This window comes from Eleutherodactylus coqui, chromosome 1 (genome assembly GCF_035609145.1).
Source record: "Eleutherodactylus coqui strain aEleCoq1 chromosome 1, aEleCoq1.hap1, whole genome shotgun sequence".
NCBI classification, from domain to species: domain Eukaryota; kingdom Metazoa; phylum Chordata; class Amphibia; order Anura; family Eleutherodactylidae; genus Eleutherodactylus; species Eleutherodactylus coqui.
The window spans coordinates 428,535,989-428,559,459 of record NC_089837.1 but is presented as its reverse complement, the minus strand read 5'-3'; the positions used below and the strand labels follow the sequence as shown (position 1 = coordinate 428,559,459).

The 23,471-nt window shown below is 41.6% G+C and overlaps 1 protein-coding gene across 1 annotated transcript in view; it reads right to left on the bottom strand.

Annotated features, from left to right (window-relative positions):
- Positions 1-502: 502 nt before the first annotated feature.
- NAA16 (N-alpha-acetyltransferase 16, NatA auxiliary subunit) overlaps positions 503-23,471 on the bottom strand; it is a 46,632-nt gene continuing 23,663 nt past the window's right edge. The window contains exons 11-20 of the mRNA XM_066581576.1: positions 22,802-22,971; positions 18,518-18,670; positions 18,281-18,409; positions 16,630-16,843; positions 11,541-11,734; positions 10,073-10,181; positions 8,921-9,019; positions 8,678-8,821; positions 6,240-6,337; positions 503-4,755 (exon numbers count right to left, since the gene is read on the bottom strand). Coding sequence (XP_066437673.1) covers positions 4,555-4,755; positions 6,240-6,337; positions 8,678-8,821; positions 8,921-9,019; positions 10,073-10,181; positions 11,541-11,734; positions 16,630-16,843; positions 18,281-18,409; positions 18,518-18,670; positions 22,802-22,971 — 1,511 coding nt within the window. The 3' untranslated portion in view covers positions 503-4,554. The remainder of the gene's footprint in view (positions 4,756-6,239; positions 6,338-8,677; positions 8,822-8,920; positions 9,020-10,072; positions 10,182-11,540; positions 11,735-16,629; positions 16,844-18,280; positions 18,410-18,517; positions 18,671-22,801; positions 22,972-23,471) is intronic.

Sequence of the window (23,471 nt, the reverse complement as noted above, 5' to 3'; positions counted from 1 at the left end):
TCACCGATGCTCTGAGCTCCGCCCCCGATCACGACAGTGACGTCATCACAGGTCTGAAACCAGCAAAGCTGGACAAAAGCCGTGTGATGTCACAGTCATGTGATCAGGGTGGAGCTCAGAGCCTCAGTGAATGATCACATGACGGTGACATCATCACAGGTCCTGTAAGCACATGGCTGCTGTCTGGCTTTGCTGGTTTAGGACCTGTGACCGGCTCCAATCCCTTTCACTATATTCCATTAGTAAGTAGCGCATTGCGCGACCAGAAACACTGGTACTAGTACTCTAAATACTGAGTTCATGTCTGTCAATGCAATTCATATTTTTAATGTCTGTATTTTAAAACAGAACCATGTCCTATTACTGTCTGTATTGTACCCTCCTATCCCGACAAATGTGAATAGAACCTGCAAAACATCAACAGTCTTTCACTTTGATCTGTATTTGTATCTGACAAGAAACACATCTGAAGTATGTAAAAAAAAACAACACAAACCGAATGGAAGGATATCAAGACAAAAAAGTCTGTATTCCATATTTCAATACACCCAATTGACTGCAGATTTAGTCATGATCACTTACACATGCAAAGGAGCCACTTTAACCATTAGGCAGCTACATTGTAAGCAATTCTCAAAATAACGATGATGTCACTTTGCCAATAATCCTGTAGGTAAATCTGTATGGCTGAAGGGTACCGGCCTCTTACCTGCAGACACAATCAGCAGAACAGGTCTAGTTTTTGGTAGTGTATATTCTCAAGAATTGAGCTTAAACAGGGATTGTTTGGTGCAGCCCATCCCCATCTCTAAAACACAATAGAACGTCTATTCACGGAAAAAAGTCACATACAACAGTTATATGCAGTGGAGCGCTCCATCAAAGAAGGTTCTACTTCCCAAGGGGGCAGCTTTCAATCCAACATTAAAGGAGTTGTCCAGGTTATACAACTTTTTAAAAATACACCTTAAGGCCTTAGTCAGACGGGCGTTTTTTCGCTCGATTTGCGCATCGCATGTCGGATGCGGATGTGCAAATCGCGTGACCGGGGACGAAAAATCGCGGGAAAAATCTGCACCTAGCTGCGTTAATCGTCGCAGCAGAACGCCCGTCTGACCGGAGAAAAATCGCCGTGCGCATCAAAATGCACATGAAACTTAGACTGGCCGGCGAAAAAAACGCAGCTAGCTGCAGTAAATGATTTTGGTGCGCACATAAAACGCCGAACGCAGATAGGCGCGATCTGCGAATCGTCGTGCCCTATAATTTATCGCATATCCGCATAAAAAGCGGACATGTGACCGATACCATAGCGAACCATTGGTTCTATATATGCGCAAATCGCATGCGCATGCGCAAATCGCGCGAAAAAAAGCCCGTCTGACTAAGGCCTAAATCTGTTTAGCTACTAAAGGCAGTAGTACTTACCTATCCTCACCCCTAGCAATCCAGTGCTGCAACCTCGCGATCCTCCCAGTCTCTGTTTCCATCACCATCTGACCACTGCAGCCAATCAGTGGCAGATGGTAGCCATTCCAAAACAAAGACGAGGAGGACAGTGTGGATTGCCAGGGCAGAAAATGGGTTAAGTACCACTGGTTTTGTATTTGCCCAAAAATAAGACACTGTCATTCAGTGAATGCCTGTGATTGGCTCATCAAGCGCCGGCTGTGATTGGCTGCTGGCGCTCGATTAGCCAATCACAGCGCTCGCTTTGCAGTTTACCGCAGCGCCGCCGGAGACCATCGGGATGCCGCAGACCAGGCGAGTATTGATTTTTTTTTTTGGAAGGGGGGGGGGGGACTTCAGCTAGGTCCTATTTTCGGGGGAGGCCCTACATTTCAAGCCTCCCCCCGAAAACCTGATAGGTCTTACTATCGGGTTAGGACCTATTTTCGAGGAAACACTGTATTTTAACAGATTTGAGTGTATATTTAAAATGTTGCACAATACCCAGACGACCCCTTAAAATTAGGGAGTTGCTTATAATGTAATTCTCTAACCATTAAAGTGAATACATATTTTTTAACACTATGTTGTTTTTACAACTCTGTGCTTATTAATTTCTTCACACGTTATGGTTGTTGCTCTGCTTCGCAGATATAGATTTCCAAATATCCTGCGTATACATAGATTTAAGTGTTCACTGCTCTTTCACCAAAATTGTGCTTATGTGATAACTAGTAAAAGTGCAAATCACTTTATTTACCTAAAATGATGTTTTCCTGTTGAAAAACCTATGTATCATTTTGGCCACTCAGGGTCTCACTTCTGTCTAACTTGCTGACCACTGCCTGTTGTCAAGTCCATCTCTAGCAGCAAAGACACCAAAACCGATAACAGAAAGTGAGGGGTCTTTGTTTGCTGCTGTCTCATGCTCACATAGAGGTCTATAGAAAAGTGAAGGAAGAGAAGGAGGGAGCTGTTGCAGAGAAATGTGACTGCAGCTTCTACTGTTTTATGTTGCTCCAGTGTTGGAGTTACACCTAGACTGCTCAATACTGCTGTACAATGTCCTCCATGCTATTGCTGCTTCTGAGGGTGTGCTACAGCGAGTTAACAGAATCTGCTGTCTTCTACATGTGCAACACATAGAAGACAGAATAGCCAGTAGATTCCACCCATCAGCTCAGGAAAAGAGATAGATCCTGCATACAGGAAAACTGCAAGATACAAGTCATGTAATGGCCATAAATAGTACTATTCTGTGCATACACAGCCGCTTAGGGCTCACATCAGCGGCAGAGGTTCCACTAGAGACCTCTGTTGCTGACTTCCGTAAAGAAAACAGGACAGAATAACGAAGCACACTGCACTATTTCATCCTACAAAAGCCCGGCCAGAAGCCGAATGGACCTCATTATAGTTAATGGAGTCAGTTTGGTTTCGCCATCTGGGTGCAGTTTTCCTGCTCCATAACAGAATGGGTAAAAAGAACCTGTAACACCAATATGAATGAGCCCTTATTCTGAAACGGTGGGTAGACTTTAGATAGCATGCTTTGTCAAGAGGGAGTTTAGTAGTGCAATGCACACAGGTTTATTACTGAGTCTAATGCATTAGCCTCCTTCTAGTGGTTGTGCAGGTAGTTGACATGTTATGTGCAGGGTATTTGGAGCTCTGTATCAGAAAAAAGGAGCTCTTACCATTTTTAAGATATATATAAGTGAATCGGTACAGAATTTAGCCTTTTAGATGTCCTAAAAACTATTGTTCATGGATGGGGTTCAAGTTTGCAGGATTATCGATGGATGTTGAAGCCTGATTTCAAAGCAACTTCAGCATACTGCATGAAGATGACTGGTGAGAATTTATGATTCACGGAGAGGTGGACGATGCACTCGTAACATTTTACCATCTGTCTCATACGAGGGCTCAGATCTCTTATGTTTTCAATCCATACAGCTGTATGTACATGGGGTCTGGCTTTGCTTTTGATTCCCAGTCATTGTAGCAAGACTTGTATAAAAAGTCCCACTTTGACTCGAAGGAATGCTGCCTTTCAGTAGGTGGCACTGTGGAGGATTTATTCCATCTCCCTTATTTGCATATTACCCAGAGGAGCGTGCGTGGCCATTTGAGTCTCCTCACTTATTTATAGTATATAGTTGCTCTCCCTAAGGAGAAAAGAGCGTTTCTGACCCCTGTCCCTGGCCTCTCACTAGCAAAAGCCAGACTCCTACTGTACACTGATGATGGGCAATAACCCGGAAACAGCTGTATGTACATGGGGTCTGGCTTTGCTTTTGATTCCCAGTCATTGTAGCAAGACTTGTATAAAAAGTCCCACTTTGACTCGAAGGAATGCTGCCTTTCAGTAGGTGGCACTGTGGAGGATTTATTCCATCTCCCTTATTTGCAATCCATTTTTAACACAGTGAGTCCAAAGGAGGAAAAAAAAACAGCCAAAGCCCAATGACTGCTGATGAGGTGGACTGATTAAATATTCAGCCGTCAAACTCTTCACAACACACTTGAATTACAGGAAAATACAAGCACTCTAGATATTGCTTCCATGATATGTTGCTATTCCCTCTTAACTGATACGTGACCTGTGGTTACAGTCTATGGTTGGCAAACACATATACCAACGAGCAGCCCAGTATAGCAGCGCTGCCTGCCTAGGTCAATGACACACAATGCTTCACCCAAAAGAGAAGTCAGAAAAATTACAACTGCTTTTAAAATAACCCCCCAAATGTAAAAACCTTCAAGCTAAAAGTATTTCTTTTCTCAACTAGAATTGCTACATATGACACAAAATATTGTCAGTATTAGTCTAGAGTTGCGACATTCTAGGAAAGCATTCTGCCCTGTAATGTTCATATTGCAGAAGAAGCGAAATAACAATTCCATAATCCAAATAAAAGGCTGAAAACTGTACAATTGTACACGTGAGATATACTGATCTATGAAATAAAATGGCCTTTCTTTGGGAGGCTCAGAGAGAAGGGATGAAAGGCCATGGTCAAAAAGCGAACCACATTCTTATGTGCCATGCATTACAATGCATGTGAACCCTGAACATTTGTTTCCTGAAGTCTTGTCATTGTGCTACATTTCATTGCAGAGCACATCGTGATTAAGAGCTGTATGGTTTATCTGCATGGTATTACAGTCTTCTTCATTTGCAGAAAGCATAAAGGCAGGGGTAAGTGGGAAAAGTTTATGGCAGGCTGCCCGGTACTCCTCATACCGAGTATTACAGCTTCCAAAGCTTCCATCAAGAAGTCCTTCCAAGACTCTTGTTAGGCTCTGTGCAAGAGAGAGAACCATAAAAGAAGATAATAAACACTGCAAACACCATAACCATATACAAATGCATTCATTAGGATGATTTAAAGTGTATTATAGGGCACAGTTCCATTTTGCTTTCAGAAATGGCCCTATTTGAGCATTTTAATTGTTGCTACTTTTGTACAATTGTTTAGCTATTTGTATATGGCTACTTTTAGATGGGAAGACTGTCGGACGCTAAAGCTTAATGGTCTGACAGCCGTACCAAAGACTATCGCTCCTGTGCTTTTACACAGGCGCGAGAGTCGCTCAGTGAATGGAGGCGGACCAAGGAGATCTCTTCTGGCAGCCGGCCTGCACTCACTGTAAACAGGCAGTTATTCACAGATGAACGACTGCCTGTTTATACTAAGTGGGAAGGGGCTTACTAGTCACTTTGTTCCACGGAGCAATTTGTTGCAAGTGATTTCTCTCTCAGTATCCTTATACATAGGCAGGCTTCAATTTGTTGAAATGGGATGCACATACACTTTATCGTTAAGATAGCCCCAAAGGAAAAAGTCAGGTAGAGTAATATCTGATGAGTGAGCTGGCCCATGTTTGTCTATCCAACACTCTGGAAACATCTTATCTAACCGGTCACGAATGCAGAGTGCATAATAAGCTTGGGTCCTGTCCTGCTGACATGTGGCGGAAAATATCCCAATCCTAGATGATGGGATAAACAGTGGGGCTTATTTACTAATACTGTCTAAAAGTTAGACAGTGCAAAGGTAGACTACATAGTCTTACACTGTGCCAAATTAATCGCAGAATACTAAATCTATCGAATTTTAAGCCGGTCTATTCTAAGTTTAGACCACTTATTAGTTGGCTTAGTTTGCACCAAAAATTGCACCAAAATTTTGGGGTGCACATATTTATACAAATAATTTTTAAATGTATTATTACTTATAAAAATAAAAAAAACTATATATATATATATATCAGACAGGGTGCCCAAAAAACAACTGTGGCACAGATTTTTTCTCACAACAAATTGATTTTAATGTGTTTTTTTTAAGGCTCCATAGGGACCTTGAGCATGCAATCACTTGATCGCTCCTACAACATACTTCAGTTATTCTTTACAGCAGTGTATTGTGCATTACAATGACAGTCTATCAAGCCCTGTCAAGGGCGGTAACTAATAGACTGCAATGCCTGGCAGACTTGAGAGCCTTCACTAGGCTCTTGGCTGCGATGTCAACCCATCGACACCCTGCAATCGTGGCGTGCGCAGAAAAAGGGGAATACAGCGACGGCCAACCGCAAGCTACCGTCACAATCATTGCAAGCAGGAGTCAGCTGTCACAAACAGCTAGCATCTGCTGGGTATGGAGCAGGCTTCATCGAGCACCTGTAACCGCCTGCTGTACATTTACATTTGGTGATTGTTATGGGTTTAAGGAAAATAAAACTAGTCTTAGATCATAAATACAGTGGCTCTAATTCAGGATTACCTGCACATTTTTATCAATTAAGGTATCATCAAGTCTTGTAGCTATGGCAATCGCCTTCTCTTGTCTTGACTTGTCCAAATAGTACATCATTTTTGCACCTGTGGAAAAAAAATGAAACATAATACTGAACAAGTGGAAGTCCCCTCAAGTGTTGTAGCGATTCTAGAATCTCCACATTTTTGTCATATCTGGGGCGAGTAGGTTTACGTGTCTCCTCTGTAACAATACATTAATCCTTTCCAATCCACTGTCTGATGTCTGAAGACATTCTGATTGAAGGCTATAGAGCTCTGATGTCAGAAGACATCCGGCAGGGTATTCATACTTTATATTACTGGCTGCTCTGCTGTCGGGGGCCTCTCCAGCATGTCCCATACCGCAGTACTGGCTCTAGCCAGCAGATGGCACCATTGTATAATGGCAGAAAGAGAAAGCCCCCTAGAAAACCCTGAATCCAAAATTGGATTGCAAAGGGTTAATATAATTTATTCACCCAAAACCTTTTTACCGCATTTCAGCAACAAAGACTCATCGGCCCACAGACTGATCATAGTTTTACCTTCCAGAAATACTCCTCCTTTTGTCTTCTCCCTTTTTTCCCCCTCCTCATTCTTTCTTTTCCCCTTTATTTTTCTATTCCTACTCATCTCTCTATCCGTCCTTTTTCTGTTACAGTAATGCCCCCATACACATTAAAGTTCAGTAATTCAAACCCTCAACAACAACAGAGTTGGATGACTCTCTAATATGTATGTGGGCAAATCAACTTTCCCCCAACAAATATCAGGAAAAAGTAGGATCGGAGACATTGAATTTTAATGACTGATCTTTTTGCTTCTTGGGAGATAAGCCATTTTCAGAGCCGTCTTGCTACGGCTTAACTCCTTAAACACAGATGCCGTGGGAAACCTGTTGAACAAATAATAGTTTACCCAACTGTTTTCAAGGTGTGCTGACATTTTAAGGGTTATTAAGGTGGAGACTACCAACTACTCAACCATTCTGGTACTTTTTTGCATACTTTTATCACATTGTACTCCTCTTACCAAATGTTGTGTCACATATTTCACTTTTATATGTAACAATAATATTAATAATGAAAAGTAATTTTCTATAAAAAACTGTATGAACCAAGATTTTAATTAAAAGTACATTAAATATTAATTTAAACGAAAGTGTATTTAAAGGAAACCTTTCATGTTGATCTGCAGGGAGTAGGTTAGAGGGGAGGAGTTGAGCAGATAGATATATAATTTTGTAAGAAAAGATTCAATATAACTTGTTGGTGGTCTAAATCCCTGCTCATTCTGGGCTTAAGAGTCCAGTAGGTGGTCCTGCATAATGATTGTCTTCTCTGTATTAGTGTGCTTAGAGGTAGCTGTCAGACACTGAGAGGACCACCCACTGGATTCCTACGTACAGAATGAGGAGGGATTTAAGGCCCATTTACACGGAGCGATGATCGCTCAAAAAAAAAAAAGAAAAACCTAAAAAGCGATCGTTTGAGCGATCATCATTGCATCTAAAGGCGCGGCCATCATGCACTTTTTGTGCACTGCTAGCTGATTGTTAAATTCAGTCCAACCTAAAAATCGTCATTCAGCCTTACCAGTAGTTCTTTACGGGGAGTGCCGATAGCATTGTTTCCCATTGGAGAACAAAAGATCTGAGCGCAGATAATAGCCTCGGGCTATTAACTGCGTTCAGCGAAGGCGTCATTTACGCACTTAAAGCGTTCTTTGAGCGATCATCGCTCCGTTTAAATGGGCCTTTAGACCTGTAAATAACAAGTCATAGTGAATCTTTTCCTACAAGACTATATATCCATCTGCTCAACTTCTTTGCTTTAGAACATACTCCTCCATAGATCAGACTTCATTTTCAGTGTGGAAGGTTCCCTTAAGCAAGCGTTGTCTATTTAATAGACTTCTATAGGCGCTGACATCAGACAACAGTCACCAGTAGTAGTGCATTATCAGGTATAGCACTTGTCGCACCATATGGCGATACACAATGACTTTGCTGTGTGCATGAACTCTTGTATTCTTAGACTATCAAGTGGTGCTCAGCTTCGCTTCAGCAACGGCTGTGCTAGGAGATGCAGCCAAGGTAATGAACGCAGAGACATGGCTAGTAGTAGAAAACCAGAGCATGGCATTGGACAGGGTAAAGGAAAGTGCTCCTATCTCTTCCTGGCTTTAGTCCAAAAAGCACAAACAACCTAAAAGCAAGAATATTTTACCCCGTATGCAGTTGATGGAATTATTCAAGTTGCAGTGCTCGTCCTATTAGGACACCCCATTCACAGGCCTATTATGGCACGTGGACATCATAGATGGGTAACTAGTTACAAAATACACTTGTATTCTTTTTTTTTTTTTAGAGACCAACATATTTTTTGCAAGCAACCAAATAAATGCATAAGCTGTAAACTGTACCTGAAAGTAAATGCTGAATGGAGGTAGGATTGTTTTTCAGAAACTCTTCATTGAAGCTTTCCAGATTCTTGTTGGTAAAGATACTTTTCATTTCATGTAAAAGTACTTTAATCACTAAGTCAGGTAAATTACTGTGATCTGAAACTAGAGGGATGAAAACAGTTAGTATTGTCAAAGTAAAAACTCTTAATGATGGATTCAGAAACTAACAATATAATGGAAGCTAGTATGTAACGCGCATACCTGATTTTGAGAAGCGTATTAAACACTCATGCAACCATGGGTTATTACGATCAATAGAAAATGCTCTTTTGACAGATTGCAACATCAAGAGGAATTTTCCTATGACAAAAATTGAAAGTGTTATAAACACACACAAAAAAATAGAATTACAGTACAAATAGTTACATGTTTGAAATGACAGCACACAATGGATTAAAGGGGTGGTGTCAGGAGCACAACCAATGCCCGCATGCCTGACTAGAGCATATGAACATCACAAAGAAGATTTCTTTATTAAGGACCCCCCTCGATGAGCTGGAACAGAGAGCTGCTCTGTAAGGACCCATTTACACACAAAAATCTTTCAAACGACTGAAAGATTTTGCGATCTATTTGCATAAAGTGTAAATGGCCGTTAACACTTCATTTGCATGTAAAAGGGCCTCCAGTTGCTGTTTCCCGAACCCAGCAGGTGATTAATCACAAACTTAGCTGTGCACACAGCTGCACTGTTCTGCTTGCTGCTGATGGCAGATTACAATGTTATCTGCCGACTCTTGTGGAAATAACAGCGTGCGGTCTACTGAGAGATAAATGTGTTTGCTTTACCTCTCAGTAGCTGAACAATGGATTTTATGTTCACCTTAAAATCATCGTTCAAACGAAAAGTGCCCGATACCCATGTTTACATGTAATGATTATCGCTCGTTTTCGGTCGTTAGAACGAATTTTGTGCGATAGATGGGCCTTTAGTTTTGCCATTGACATTAAGTCATCCTTAGAATGGTTTTCATGTAATACTGCATTTCGCTTGCTGCAGCCACTGCAGTGAAAATGGCATCGCCTGGAAAAATTTCCTGTTTGCCAGAGGTGCTGCTCGCTCTGGATGCTATATTCTGAAAAGAGTTATCTCTGATGAGACATCCCCTTAAAGGTTGTGACAAAATCTGTCAGAGCGTTCCCTAAAACCTTGGGTATACTTGACATTAACAATAGTGGAGTCTGTAGTGGTATTTTTGTTGTTGATGGACCCCATAAAAGTAAATAAGGTCTGTCAATGCATTGTGCCTGCTGCTATAAATGGAAGCCATGATGCTAGTGTGAACACAGTTATCAAACATCTCACCGTGTAAACTATGTAATTATATAAGATATCGTTAGTCGTACTGTTACCTTTTTTAAAATAGATTTCAAATGCCAATAAATGTGTTTGTATATTGTTAGATGCGAGTGTTTTCAGAGGTGTAAGGAACTTGATCGCCTCTTCTAGCGGGTTTTCAGCCTGTTTTAAAAAACAAGAATATTCATTAAGTTTCCAGATAACTTTTCTCTTAAAGTACAACTATGACAGCTATGTTCTCCGTTTATGCCATGTATCCCAATATGAAGGACCAATAACAGACGTACACAAAATTAACAATTTGACTTTTTCCTGGGTGGAATAGGATCTCATTTTTGTTACCCCAATGGTAAGGCTCAATAGCAATGTGTTTATATACCTTACTGTAAATCATATACTATAAACCTATATACCCTGACATCTCAGAAGGTGTTCATCTCTTCTAAGCACAGACAGTTCAATATCTCACCAATTCCTCTTCATCAAAGGAAAGCTCAGAGTGGGCAGCTTGGCTTTCAGTTACTGCATATTGCAACCCAATGAATGACGAGTCATAAACAAAGAAACTCTAAAATGTTACTAAAAGTGAGATCCCTATAATAGCATCTGCAGAAAATATATATAGTAAAGTACCTACTGTAATTTTTCAGGTAAATCTTCAAAAGAAGCTGCAGTATGTGTACGTAAGGGTGTACATTATGCATGGCCATTACATGACTTGTATCCTGCATTTTTCAGCAGTTTTTCTCTCTGCAGTCTGTATGTCTAGTTTTCAGTTGTCCCTGAGCTGGTGGGAGTTTACTAGCCGTTATGCTGTGTTCTATACACTGTGCACAGAGAAATACGCAGATTCTGCTCCCTGTCTTTTACACAAACTGCATAAGCATGGAGAACACTAGAGAAGTACTAAGCAAAATATTATCTATCTATATGATTTCAGTAGCTGGAAATCACTTACCAGTTGTAGCCATGTCTATAACAGTCTCTGCTTCTGTCCCTCTCCTCCCTCTCCATAGACTTCTATGGAAAGCATCCCCCTACTCCACTTCCTGTTATCTGTCTTGCTGTCTCTGTTACTAGAGAGTAACTTCACTTGACAGCAGGCAGTGAACAGTAAATTAGAAGAAAGGGAGACCCCTCATGGTCAGCACTTTATAGGGAATTTTCTGCTCAAATTGCTTGGCAATCACATAAGCACAATTTGTTTGAAAAGTTAATAACCATTTAAACTGTTTATTTTTTTATTCATATTGACCAAGACCAGATCATTATGTGGTGATTTTGGAGGGATTAAAACACCAAGATAAAGATAACGTTAGATGACACAGCAGAAAGTCCAAGTACTGGTAGCATCAGTGAGCAACAGTAATAGATCTTCTTATGTCAGAAAGACATGTAACAATTCATACCTGCCTGATCCTATAGCTTCCATATTATTCCAATTATATATAGTACAGTTTATATACCCAAATGACTTCAGAAGAACTATGTGATTAAATGTAGCATCAAAAGCTACCCTACCCTTTCCAGTTTGTCAGGAACTAGCTCCTCTTTCGGTCCACTGGTCTCTTCCTCCTCTTCATCCCTCTTCTTCTTCTGATTTTTTTGCTGACGCTCTCTCTCTGCGTGTTTCCTCTCTTCTTCCAGTTTGGCTTTCTTCTGAGCTCTCCGTTGTTTACTTAGCACTTTTTTAAGCTCTTTTGCAGAGAGATTTTCTAAACACAAAACAGTATCAATGGATGTTATCATCACTATTATTGACCCAAAGAAGATATTTCAACAGAGCTTCAAGACACACAGCTGTAAACGGTCTACATGAGTCCGCCGTTAAAGGGTTGGCCACTTTATCTTGGCATTTTTTTAATGAACAAGAGGCAGCAAAATGGAAAACTTACCAACATATATTGATTAGAGGTTCTGCACGGTTTTCCTGGTCCAGAAAAACACTTTCTTCTTACAGTATACCTAACATTGCCTTTCTTCAATTTCTGCAGCTCTGCCTTGCGGTCAGTGTGCAATCTGAGTCTTCCCCGTGGCCACCGGAACCTACTAGGTTGGTGGAGCCCCTTAGAATGGAGGGCACTGCCAAATCTTTATCTCGTATCTATAATTTGCTATACTCTGGAGTGTCCAAGCCCTCTGACAAAGCTCTCAATAAAGGGAGGTCTGATCTCCCAAATTTGCAGGATGACGAATAAGAGTAAAGGCCCATTTAGACACAACGATTATTTTTAACGATAACCTTGCGCTGTTTTTTCTCTGCTATAAGCGAGGTATGAAGAACACAGCTGGAGCGCTCTGTTCTTCATACCCAGCTTGTGTTCATGAAGGAGGATCCAGCTGAAAAAATAGTATCAGCTGTATCCCGCTGTGAATCCCTGATAAGGCTCATCGTTTTCTTACAGCACGCCGAAAAACAACGATGAGCGACGGCTTAACGAAAACTACAGGATGTCAGTGCAGTTACACACAACAATTATTGCTCACAAGATGGCTTTTGAGTGAATTTTGAGCGATAATCGTTGTGTCTAAATAGGCCTTATCTTACTGACTCCTTCCTGGCTTCTGTAGTCACTATGAGGGACATGCTTATCTAATATAATATCTGCACAGAGTCTATTTCCCGCCTGTTGGATCGAGATGCCTATATCCGCAGTGGTGTCTCCACAGGGACATGTATACAAACATTGTGGAATAGTGATGAGGTACAGGAGTTCTGGGCTGAGATTATTCACGTTATACATGTGTACCTGAAGTTCCCCCATGTGTTGTCTCCTCAGGTGTGCCCGCTTGGTATTCTGGATGAATCATTGCATGGGTCCCGCAAAAGGCTATTTTATTGATAATTAAATGTGAAAAAAAGTGTGATCCACTTGGTTAGCAACTTCAGAGACTGGCAACTGACGCATCAGGAGTTGAGCCTTTAGGCCTGGTGCTGTCAGCAATCCCCCTCCCACACCCTTTTTTTGGCAGTTTAGTCTTTGTGTGTTTATACTGTTGTAGACTGTGCCGCTATCTGTTGTTGTGTCCCACTTAAAGGTGACCAATGTATCATGGTATGGACCACGCGAGTCAGTTTGGCCCAGTACTTTGGTTGCTGATATTCCTCTTTGTTATTTACTTGGCCGTATTTATCACCAGCCTTGTCACAGTCTCTTGTGATTGTTCTGTATTTTCTTTATTCATTGCCTTTAATATAAATAATAAATAGAGCAGTACTTACGCCTTCACTACTGCAGTTACCCAGCGCTGTAGTTCCGCCAATCAGAGACTGCAGCGGTCAGATGACTTCCGGTGACATCATCTCCTACAACAAACACCGGGAGGACGGCGAGGCTACAGCGCTGCATCCCCATGGCAGAGGAGGGGTAAGTACTACTCTCTTTGTTTTACCACAGTTGGAGCTTTAGAGGCAATGTTGTCCGGTAAGCAGACAACCTCTTCAAGTACCAAATGTTTCTTTAATTTAAACAGATTAAAAATTCAGTGATAATTCATTTCTTAATGTATCTTTATAGCAAAACAAGCCCTGTTCTTCAGATGCGTCACTCCAGATCCCATCCATGGCAGCTGCTATTTAGGAGGTTACTTTAAACACAGATACTGACTCATTAAAATAAGATCCTAAGCGCCCCCTAGTGATGACTGCAGGCAGCCAGCGTGTATGCGAGGATTTGGAATTTAGTATCACAAATGGAAATCAAATCACTGTAAAAGATACTCAAAAAATTAATTAGCACAGAATTTTGGACCTAAAAATTATATTCTTAGTAAAATAGTAGGATTCACTTTAACCTCTTCCCGCTCCAGGGCTCAAGTTTACGTCCTGGCAGTGGGGTACTTCCCGAACTTACGTCCTGGGGATAGCACGAGATCACAAGCAATCTTGTGCTATCTGGCAGCGGGAGCTGGCTGTCAGGGATAGCCAGCCTCCCGCTGCAACAGCAGGGGTGCATCGGAGATGTGCTCCCCGCTGTTCACACCTTCCCTGCCATGATCTATGTAGATTGCGGCATTGGAAGGGTTCACAGAAGGAACACGCTCCCTCTGTGAAGTTGCCGGGCTCTTGCGATATAATCGCAGAGAGCCCGGCTGGTTGCCATGGCAACATGACGCCAGACACCGACGTCCTGTATTGCCAGTGCCTGTGATCGCTATAATAAGCGATAAGGCATTGCAGGACAGAAGTTCTGCAATGCTTTATCATAGCGATGATCAGTGCTGTGCTGTTAGTCCCCTAGAGGGACACAAATTGTGTAAAAACAAAAAAAAAATGTACAAAAAAGAAAACCGCAAAAAAAAAAAAAATGTAAAAAAAACCCCTTTTTAGGTGCTTTTTCTCATATAAGCATAAAAAAGAAGTTAAAAAAAAAATTTAAAATCCCACATATTTGGTATAGTCGAGACCGTAACAATGTGTACAATGAGTTGCACTTGATTTTATTCTGCACGGCAAAAAGCGTAAAAAAAACCTAAAAAACTGAGGCAAAATGCTAATTTTTAGCATTTTGCCTCCCAAAAAACGCAATAAAAAAAAGTGATTAAAAAAAAACAACCTATGTACCCCAAAATGGCACCAATTAAAACTACAGCTAGTCTCGCAAAAAATAAGCCCTCACAGAGCTGCGTACATAGAAAAATAAAACAGTTACAGGACTTTGAATGCAGCGATTTAGAAAAAAAAAAAAGATTTTTAAAAAAAGGGTTTTTATTGCACTAAAGTGGAAAAACCTAAAAAAAATAGAAGAATTTTGGTATCGATGTAATTGTACCGACCCGCAGAAAAAATATATTGTCTCATTTATGCTTAATGATTAACGCTGTAAAAAGTACCCCAAAAAATCTATGGCAGAATTGATGCATTTTGTTCTCCCTGTTATCATAAAAAAAATAATAGAAGTTTTACAATGTAGTCTATGTACCCAAAAATGGCACCGATAAAAAAAACCTACAGTTTGCCACGCAAAAAACAAGCCCTTATAAAGCCGTGTTGACAGAAAAATAAAAAAAAGTTATGGCTTTTAAAAAATGGAGATGAAAATCTGCCAAAAATCGTTGCGTCCTTAAGTCCAAAATAGGCCATGTCCTTAAGGGGTTAAAAGAAACCTGTGACTGTCTCCTTGATTTCTAGTCCCATTCCAAGCAGATTTTTATAGTACGAAGAACTGATTACCCGGCGTTGCCCATGCGTGTTATTTTTTGGCACGAAAAGAATTTAAATATGTACGTGTTTGTGTGTATATATATGTGTGTACTGACTTAATATATTAGCATATAAGGAGGAAGTGGTCATCTGTGTAACCTATTACTATATGAGGAGGAGGAGGTCGTCTGTGTAATATCTTACTGCATGAGGAGGTCGTCTGTGTAATATATTGGTATATGAAAAGGAGGTCGTCTGTGTAATATTAGTATTTGAGGAGCAGGAGGTCTGTGTAATACTGGCGTAATTAAAAATCAAAAACTCATCAACTTCCCCTGCAATCTTTGTTGCCAATAGCAACCAATCACAGCTCAGCTTTCACTTGTTATATTGCGGAGGTAAAATGAAAGCTGCCCTGCGATTGGTTTCTATGGGCAGCACAGATTTCCTTTTGGCCAGCTTTAATAAGAGTGGGTGCTGGGCTCATTTCTGTGTGGTACATAGTGGCTTAGTGCTGGTGGGAAGCTGTGTGGTAGTTGGAGCAGAGGAGGAGGTTGTCTGTGTAAGATATTATTATCTGAGGAGCAGGAGGTCTGTGTAATATATTAGTATTTGAGGAGGAGGTCGTCTGCATAATAGATTAGTGTATGATGAGGAGGAGTTTGTCTGTGTGTTAGATAAGACTGAAATAAAAACCATCTGCTCAAGTGCCATTCCGGCATTCCCCCCCCTTTACCCCAGAGGTTGTGGGGCTGAATTATCCCCTCCAAAAATTTGTCCCCATGGGATGAGTTATATACGGTATGTACCAAGTTTGGTTGAAATTGCTCCAGGCGTTCATGAGTTATGGCACATACACACATACATTCTATTAAAATATTTTTAGATTATCTGAAACGCTACAGCATTTCCGAGTATAGTAAACATTGCGTGATGTTCTAGTCTGTCCTATGTTCATGCTGTCTGTGTTTCAGGCAGCTTGAACCTAAAGACAGGTTCTGTTTAAAATAAAGTAAGGTTTATTTTATTACTGTGTAGGTCTATAATATTGTTCTACTGTATTATGTGACTGCACTTTTTTGCATATAAATTGATACATTATCATTATTATGCATATTTACATCCCATAAGGCTGGGGTCACACGGGACCGAAATCCTGTGAAAATCTTGCAGAACTACTGCACGGAAATACCGTGAGATTTCGAGGGAGAAATGCAGATTCAAAACCCACAGCCTTTCGCAGCTGATTTTAGAGCGGCTTCGCCACCTGCATTCCACCGCGGCCATCTCTACCCATCTCTGTGCCATTCAAGGGCAGCCAGCATTTCCTACACAAGAGCTGACTGAGGAGAACATTTAAATACTAAAGGATGGGGAACCACTTTTGCAGGTATTTAATTTTAAAAAGAAACTGATTTTAATGATTTTGTCAGTCAATGCGTTAGAATAACATGTCCCTGCACATACCTGAATTGACTTCCTGTTCTTTGCTCTCATTCATTAGGGGGTTTTCATGAAGCTTTAGGTAGATTCCTATGGCAGTCTGTGCTGCTTTAAAATAAAACGAATGCTGTCGCAATACATCTTCCAGTCGTAGAAGGTCCACGTAGGCACGCAATGTCATTTTCCTCATACAATACGTGTGGAAGTCAAATTGGTCATCAGTGATTTCAAAAAAATGCTAAAAAAAATGAACATTTAATAAATACAATCAATCAATACTTTTAAAATAGATTCACCCAAATTTTGCATCACCAACGTCTTTTGTACAGGGGACTAGAAAGACAACTATACAGCAAAATTTGATAAAGGTGACCCTCTGCTTTTGGGATAAAATTCTATCCTGATAATGGAGAAGAGAGGAGATACATTATCTGCAGTTGTAATTCTCTGCGATCAATGAAATCGGCCAGTTCCGGGTCCCGATTTCGACATTCCAAGATGGCCAACACAATCTTCAGACTGTCTAATCCCCCACAGAGCACTCGTAATGTTAGACTACTAATGCACTATACCTGCTGCCTGATTGGCCAGAGTTGATCATATGATCAGCAATGGCCAATCAGAGAACAGTGCATAGTGTGCATTAGGTAATTTGAAAATTGCTGCAGCCATTAAAGGGGTTGTCTCTCGAAAGCAAGTGGGGGTATACACTTCTGTATGGCCATATTAATGCACTTTGTAATATACATCGTGCATTAATTATGAGCCATACAGAAGTTATTCACTTACCAGCTTTGTTGCTGGCGTCCCCATCCCCATGGCTCCGTCTAATTTCAGGGTCTTCTTGCTTTTTTAGACGCGCTTGCGCAGAAGGGTCTTCTCCTTCTGGTCGGTCCGGGCACGAGCGGCGTTCTGGCTCCGCCCCTTCTACGCGTCATCGCGTAGTTCCGCCCCGTCACGTGTGCCGATTCCAGCCAATCAGGAGGCTGGAATCGGCAATGGACCGCACAGAGCCCACGGTGCACCATGGGAGAAGACCCGCAGTGCATCGTGGGTGAAGATCCCGGCAGCCATCTTGGAGAAGGAAGAAGTAGGAAGAAGTCGCAGAGCGGGGATTCGGGTAAGTAATATTTTTTTTTTATTTTAACACATCCCTTGGGTTTGTCCTGCACCGAACGGGGGCCTATGCAAAAAAAAAACAACCTGTTTCGGCGCGAGACAACCCCTTTAAGGATGGTTGAAAAAAAGACCCCAATATCGGTGGATCGGCAGACAGGAACCACTGCAGGTAATATAACCCCCTCCTGTCCCAGGACAGAATTGTGTCCTAAAGCTACAGGCCTATATGGACTAGAAGAAGACGACTGTGCTAAGATAACCAATTATAAGAGGAGTTATACTAATATTAATATTTCATTTTGGACCATCTTTCCGGAGTTTCTACACCTTACTAATTAGCAAACAAAGCAAAAAACTTTGTTTTATGTATTTCTCTATAACCGTTTGAAAATTGAGAACATTATAGGACACTGTTGAGTCATTCCATGTCGAGTGGTCTAATGCTCCCCACTCTTATAGCTTTGTTCAAAATCTGGGATATGAAGGTGTGGAGCATTGCTTTCTAAACATGAAAATAATTGTTACTGTATTATCATGTTTGCTGGCAGAATCTTACTCTTTCGATCTCATGGCATTTCTTTAATGCTTCCCCATATTTCCCCAGTTGCTGGTAAGCAGAGGCACATTCAGTCTGGAACCACATACACTGCATCTCATTTAAATTTTCCATGGCCGGCGTTCCTTCCTAAAAAAAAGTATATATAAAGAAGAGGTTTTCTATTATCAGAGCCTGCACACAGAGGACTGCTTTATATTCTCTGCTCACACAGTCACATGTATGGTTAGTATATACCCTTGTGAACTTGGAGCACATCTCTTCAGCCTCCTGAATCATATTGGCTCGCAGCATGTATTTTGCACATTTGGAGTTAATAAATCGGTCTGCGGTGTCCAGAGACTGAGCTTCATCCATCCACTTGGCAGCTTCTTTAAGGTTTCCTATATGCTGGGATATTAAATACAGATGATGGTAAATATTCCTCAGCTGTTCTGTAACTCTGGATTTGCACTGCAATATTCAGTAAGTCACAAACTAAAATGTCATAATTCGAGTACATTTACATTTAAACTACATCCTAAGACATAGATTGTTACAAATATCACTTTAAGGGTCAATGAAGAATTGTAATTTACTCTAAAAGGAGCAAGGGTGTTTGATGCGCCTGCATCCAGGTCACATTCTGCAGGTCTGGTATCCCCACATTTAAAAAATTAGAACTTTTGATGGGCAAAATGGGAGAAAACCCACAACTGCCCTATTTTGACGACAAGGGGTGGAGCAAGGGGTAGGAATTTACGGTGTATATTGTACAGTAAAAATGACATGTCTGTGGGGCAGTACGACTACAGCAATACTGAATTTATATAGTCTTTTAATAGAGCAATATTTTAATAGGCAAACAATCATGGCAGCTGAGGCCTTTCAGAATGTCTTAGACTGCCATGACACCAAGCTACCACCCTCATGATTTTATCACGGCCGAGCCGTCCCAAACGGTGAGGACGTTTAGGTGCCGTTGTCAGTTTTCCTCAGACATTACGGTATTACTTCCAGTTTGTCAACTTTGTTGGTTAGGCATCCACTCATTAGTCACCATACAGTTTAGAAGGTTTTGATTAAGTGTATCCCTACTAACTGTTCTGCCAGTTCTAACTTTACTAACCCCTCCCACCACTCACCCCCATTTTCATTACCTAGCCCCAGGTCACCGTCTACACTGTCTTCCCCTCCATCTCTCTAGTTGCCAACCCCCCAGTTCCTAGTTTACACACTCCTCCAACCTTCTAGCTATGTTCTCCCCAGCACAGCTGCACCATCCCCATTGAGATGCAGTCTGTCCCTACGGTAGAACCTGTAGCCAACAGCAAAGTCAACTCAGTTCTCGAGAAAGAACAATAAGGACAGCGCTCCTCCCTCTGATACCAATACAAGTGATGATCACAATAAAGTGGAAGATGACTTACCCGGTGTAGGTGGAAAGGGCCCCCCGTCTGTATGGGAGTCTTTCCACCTAACACCTCCAAATCCCGGTCTGCACGTAGAATCAATAGATTGAGATCCAGAAGATGAATGGGATGAAAACAGATAGTTCACTCACTTCCTGGGAATGCAGGAAGGAGCTAGCCCAGGTTAGTTGTATCCCCAAAATGTTAGGGGCTCAACTCCTTAAAAAGGCAGCAATGTAGCAACGGAGAAAAAATGGTACCTTGGGCGCTCTAAGGAACTATAGATGCCATGGTATAAAATGCAGGTATAACCCGCTGGATTTATTGTAAACAATAGTGATAGTACAAATATGCAAATATGCAACGCGTTTCGTCGCACCCTATGGCGACTTTATCAAGCATCTTGATAAAGTTGCCATAGGGTGCGACGGAACGTGAAGAATTGAAGCACAAATTATATTTGAAATCTACAGAACTTTTCATTATCAGGGTTCATACAGGTTTTTAATAATTTTTTCCCATGACTTTTCCATGACAAAATCTTGATTTTCAATGACACTCGCGGAACTCGAAATACGCGCAATCAAAGGTTTATAAGACTGAGTATTGAGATTCTTGTGTGTTTTTATCTATGTTTATCCAAAACTATTTCTTTATTCCTTTGGCCTCCAGTGTTCAACACAATACTGGACGGGCCATGGATTCTGTGGCAAAGCAGGAGTTTGAAGGAAAAAACAAAACGTACTGCGCATGTGCCCCGGCCGGTGCTTCCTCACACATCTGCAGTACAGAAAAAAAAAAAAAGACTCGGACAGGTACGCAGGGACCTCAGCCATGGGCAGGGTTGGATCCCACATGCGGAATCTGACCCGCCAGTGGAAATTAGGCCTTGGAAAGATATAAAATGAAAATTAATTCTTAAAATAGACATAGGGTCTAATCATTGAAATCTTATTCCTAGATGAGGGATGGCCAAGTGAAAATGTATTATTAAACAACTATTTATGCAAACTAAATATTTTTGGGCAACTAAAACGTTATATTAAATGTAATAATAAACATAATAATAAGTGTTAACCTCATAAATAAGAACATGTAAAAAAAAGCTTCTTGTAGAAAACTACTATTCACACCCTATGGTAGATGCAAGTGGAAGAGGGTTTCAAGATTGTACATTCAACAGCCATGCCACAGCAGATCCTGAGTCCAGGGTGTGAGAAAAGACTGGGAAGATGACTCGCTGATCGAATAAGCCTTTAAGAGCTTGAAAGTACTGGATGAATTGGGTCGGGGAAGAACTGGAAAAGCGATCTGGGGAACAGAAAGAAAAGCAATGGCGTACTCTTGGATGCAAGCGGGGCAAACGTCCCTCAATAGGAGCAGATGGCCTCTCCACCGTGGATGACCAGTGTGGCTACAACTCATGTGGAAAATTTAGGCAGGGAGGGTTTGGGTGCCTGTGTACGGAGGCACCAGTAAGGGCATGGTTTGAAGGATGGGCGCTTTTTGTGATCCTGGGAGCACAGACGCCTTACCATACTCACAAGTCGACTTATTTTATGGAATATGGAAACTTTTTCTGCATGTAGGTTCTGAAACAATTCCGTCCAGGCGGCTGCTGACAAGACTGGAGCCGGTAATGGGAAGGCTGGTTAAAGACCCTTTGGAACCGGCATTCGCAGACCAACATTTCAGTCACAAAATACCGCGAATTGCCACAGAAAGTGTGCAAGAACGAGCTAAGAGCCTGGTGACATCTAAAGGTGGGTTAACACGGGACAAGTTTAGGGCTCCCTGTGTGTCCCACGGTAGCTAGTAGTGCTGGCTTACTCACAAAGCTGCCAGCAGGGGGGCGGGGCTGCTGCAGGAGATTTCTCTCCTCTCGCTCCTCTTGCCCTCTCCATTGACATAACACAGTGGCCGTTCAGTACTGAACGATGAGTGATCAGCTCATCGTCCATCAAGTATGCAGCATAAATGATGGACGATGAGCTGATCGCTCATCGTTCAGTGCAAATAGCGTCCGTTCAGTACTGAACAGCCACGGTGTTATATCAATGGAGAGGGGCGGGGGAGTGAGAGGAGAGAAATCTCCTGCAGCCTCCCCGCTGAGAGCTAATGATACTAGCTCCCAAGTAGGTGCACGGGAGCTCTTATGTGAGGGGACAAGTGTCGGGCATTGTTTGCCTGTCTAAAAGGGCCTTAAGGAGGCCTTGCAAATGAACTTGCCGGGCTGAGATGAGCTGCAGAGCAAGTTCAGCTAACTATTGCTAGGGAGCACCAGATAGGGTGCTATGGCACAGTTGTTTCGCCAATCCGGAAGAGGCTAAATTAATCCAGACTGAAGCAAAGAGAGGGAGGAGGGCCCACCCGGTTGCCTCAATGGACAATTGGTGAAGGATTCCAGCTGCTTATTATGCTCATCTTTGAAGGACGATGATTTGCCAGGGGCAGGGTAGTGCGTTTGTAAAGCGGAGTTATGGGAGGATCCACCAACGAGAAGTAAGACCACTTTTTTATCAATTTCTCAGGGAATGGACACATTATGTCGAGGAGTTTAGGGTTGAGAAAATGTTTATCCAAAACAAACAATTCCTTGGACACAACAGTCTCAAAACCTGTGTGAGTGGGGAGTGTCATAGTTTGCTAAGGTGTTCAGTTTAAACACACAGATAAGTTGTTTATTTTATTTTTTTACAGGATAGTTCAGTCATTCTGTACCAGTGAATGAGAACTACCGAACGGACGCTATATATAAATCAGAACGATTAACAAATGAGCCAACAATGATTTTCAAGCTGGAATGAAAAGAAGAGCTGGAACAGAAAGCTCTGCCTCCTGCGGACACTAAACTAAAACTGATTTAGCTTAGTGGTTGCAGGAGGAGTATAGCTGGTAGGAGGAGTAAACTCTCCCACCTCCCAGCGGCAGGAGCTATACCCAAGCTCTTTGCCATGTCCCCCAATGACACAGGTGAGGGAAGGTTGCTTTCAGAACCCTCTACACAAGTTGCAAAGATAGTAGTTGTGTGATTCACTTTACTGCTAAAGACTACATTAGTTATGCCACAAAAGAGCTGATGAAAAATTACAAATTAGGTGAACATTAAGTAGATGCTTAATAACTTTACCTTATAGATCCTAGCTTTCATATAGAAGAGCTCTATTAATGTAGGAGTGCTGGCAATGGCTGCATTAATGTAGTCTAATGCCACAGACCAGTGACCGAGTTTATCAAAGTGCTGTGCTAAGTAGTAACGAACCCACAAAAGGGTCGTCGGTGGTTCTCGCTCCTCGTTATCTGCAAGAGTAAAAATAAACAGTATTTTATACATGCTCTTCTTTATTAAAGCTCTTTTCCCACTAAGTCTGCAGTGTACAATTATTGTATGAACCAGAAAAGCTCCCAGAGCATACAGAAAACAGATGGACATACCCCCCTTCACCCAGAGGACGTCAGTTTAGCTTCCCTGTAGGTTGCATCCATCAGGGTGGCTATTTTCTTTAATACATGGAATATGGCAACAGGCTGTAGTATTCCACGCAAAGGCATGCAGTAAAAAATAAAAACATATACTGGGCGGTATAGATTTTTAGTTTTTTAAAATAAAGGCATCGTATGGGTGACGCTGCGTGTCATCCCCTAACAGCATTTATCGGAAGTTTCTATAATAAATTCTCCATATGGAAACCTAGGATGCCCCCTGGGGATGCAATGTAATAGAAATAGAGCACAATAATAAGCTGGATTCAAATAAAAATACATTTACTGTAGATGCGAACAAATCAATGACTGTAACA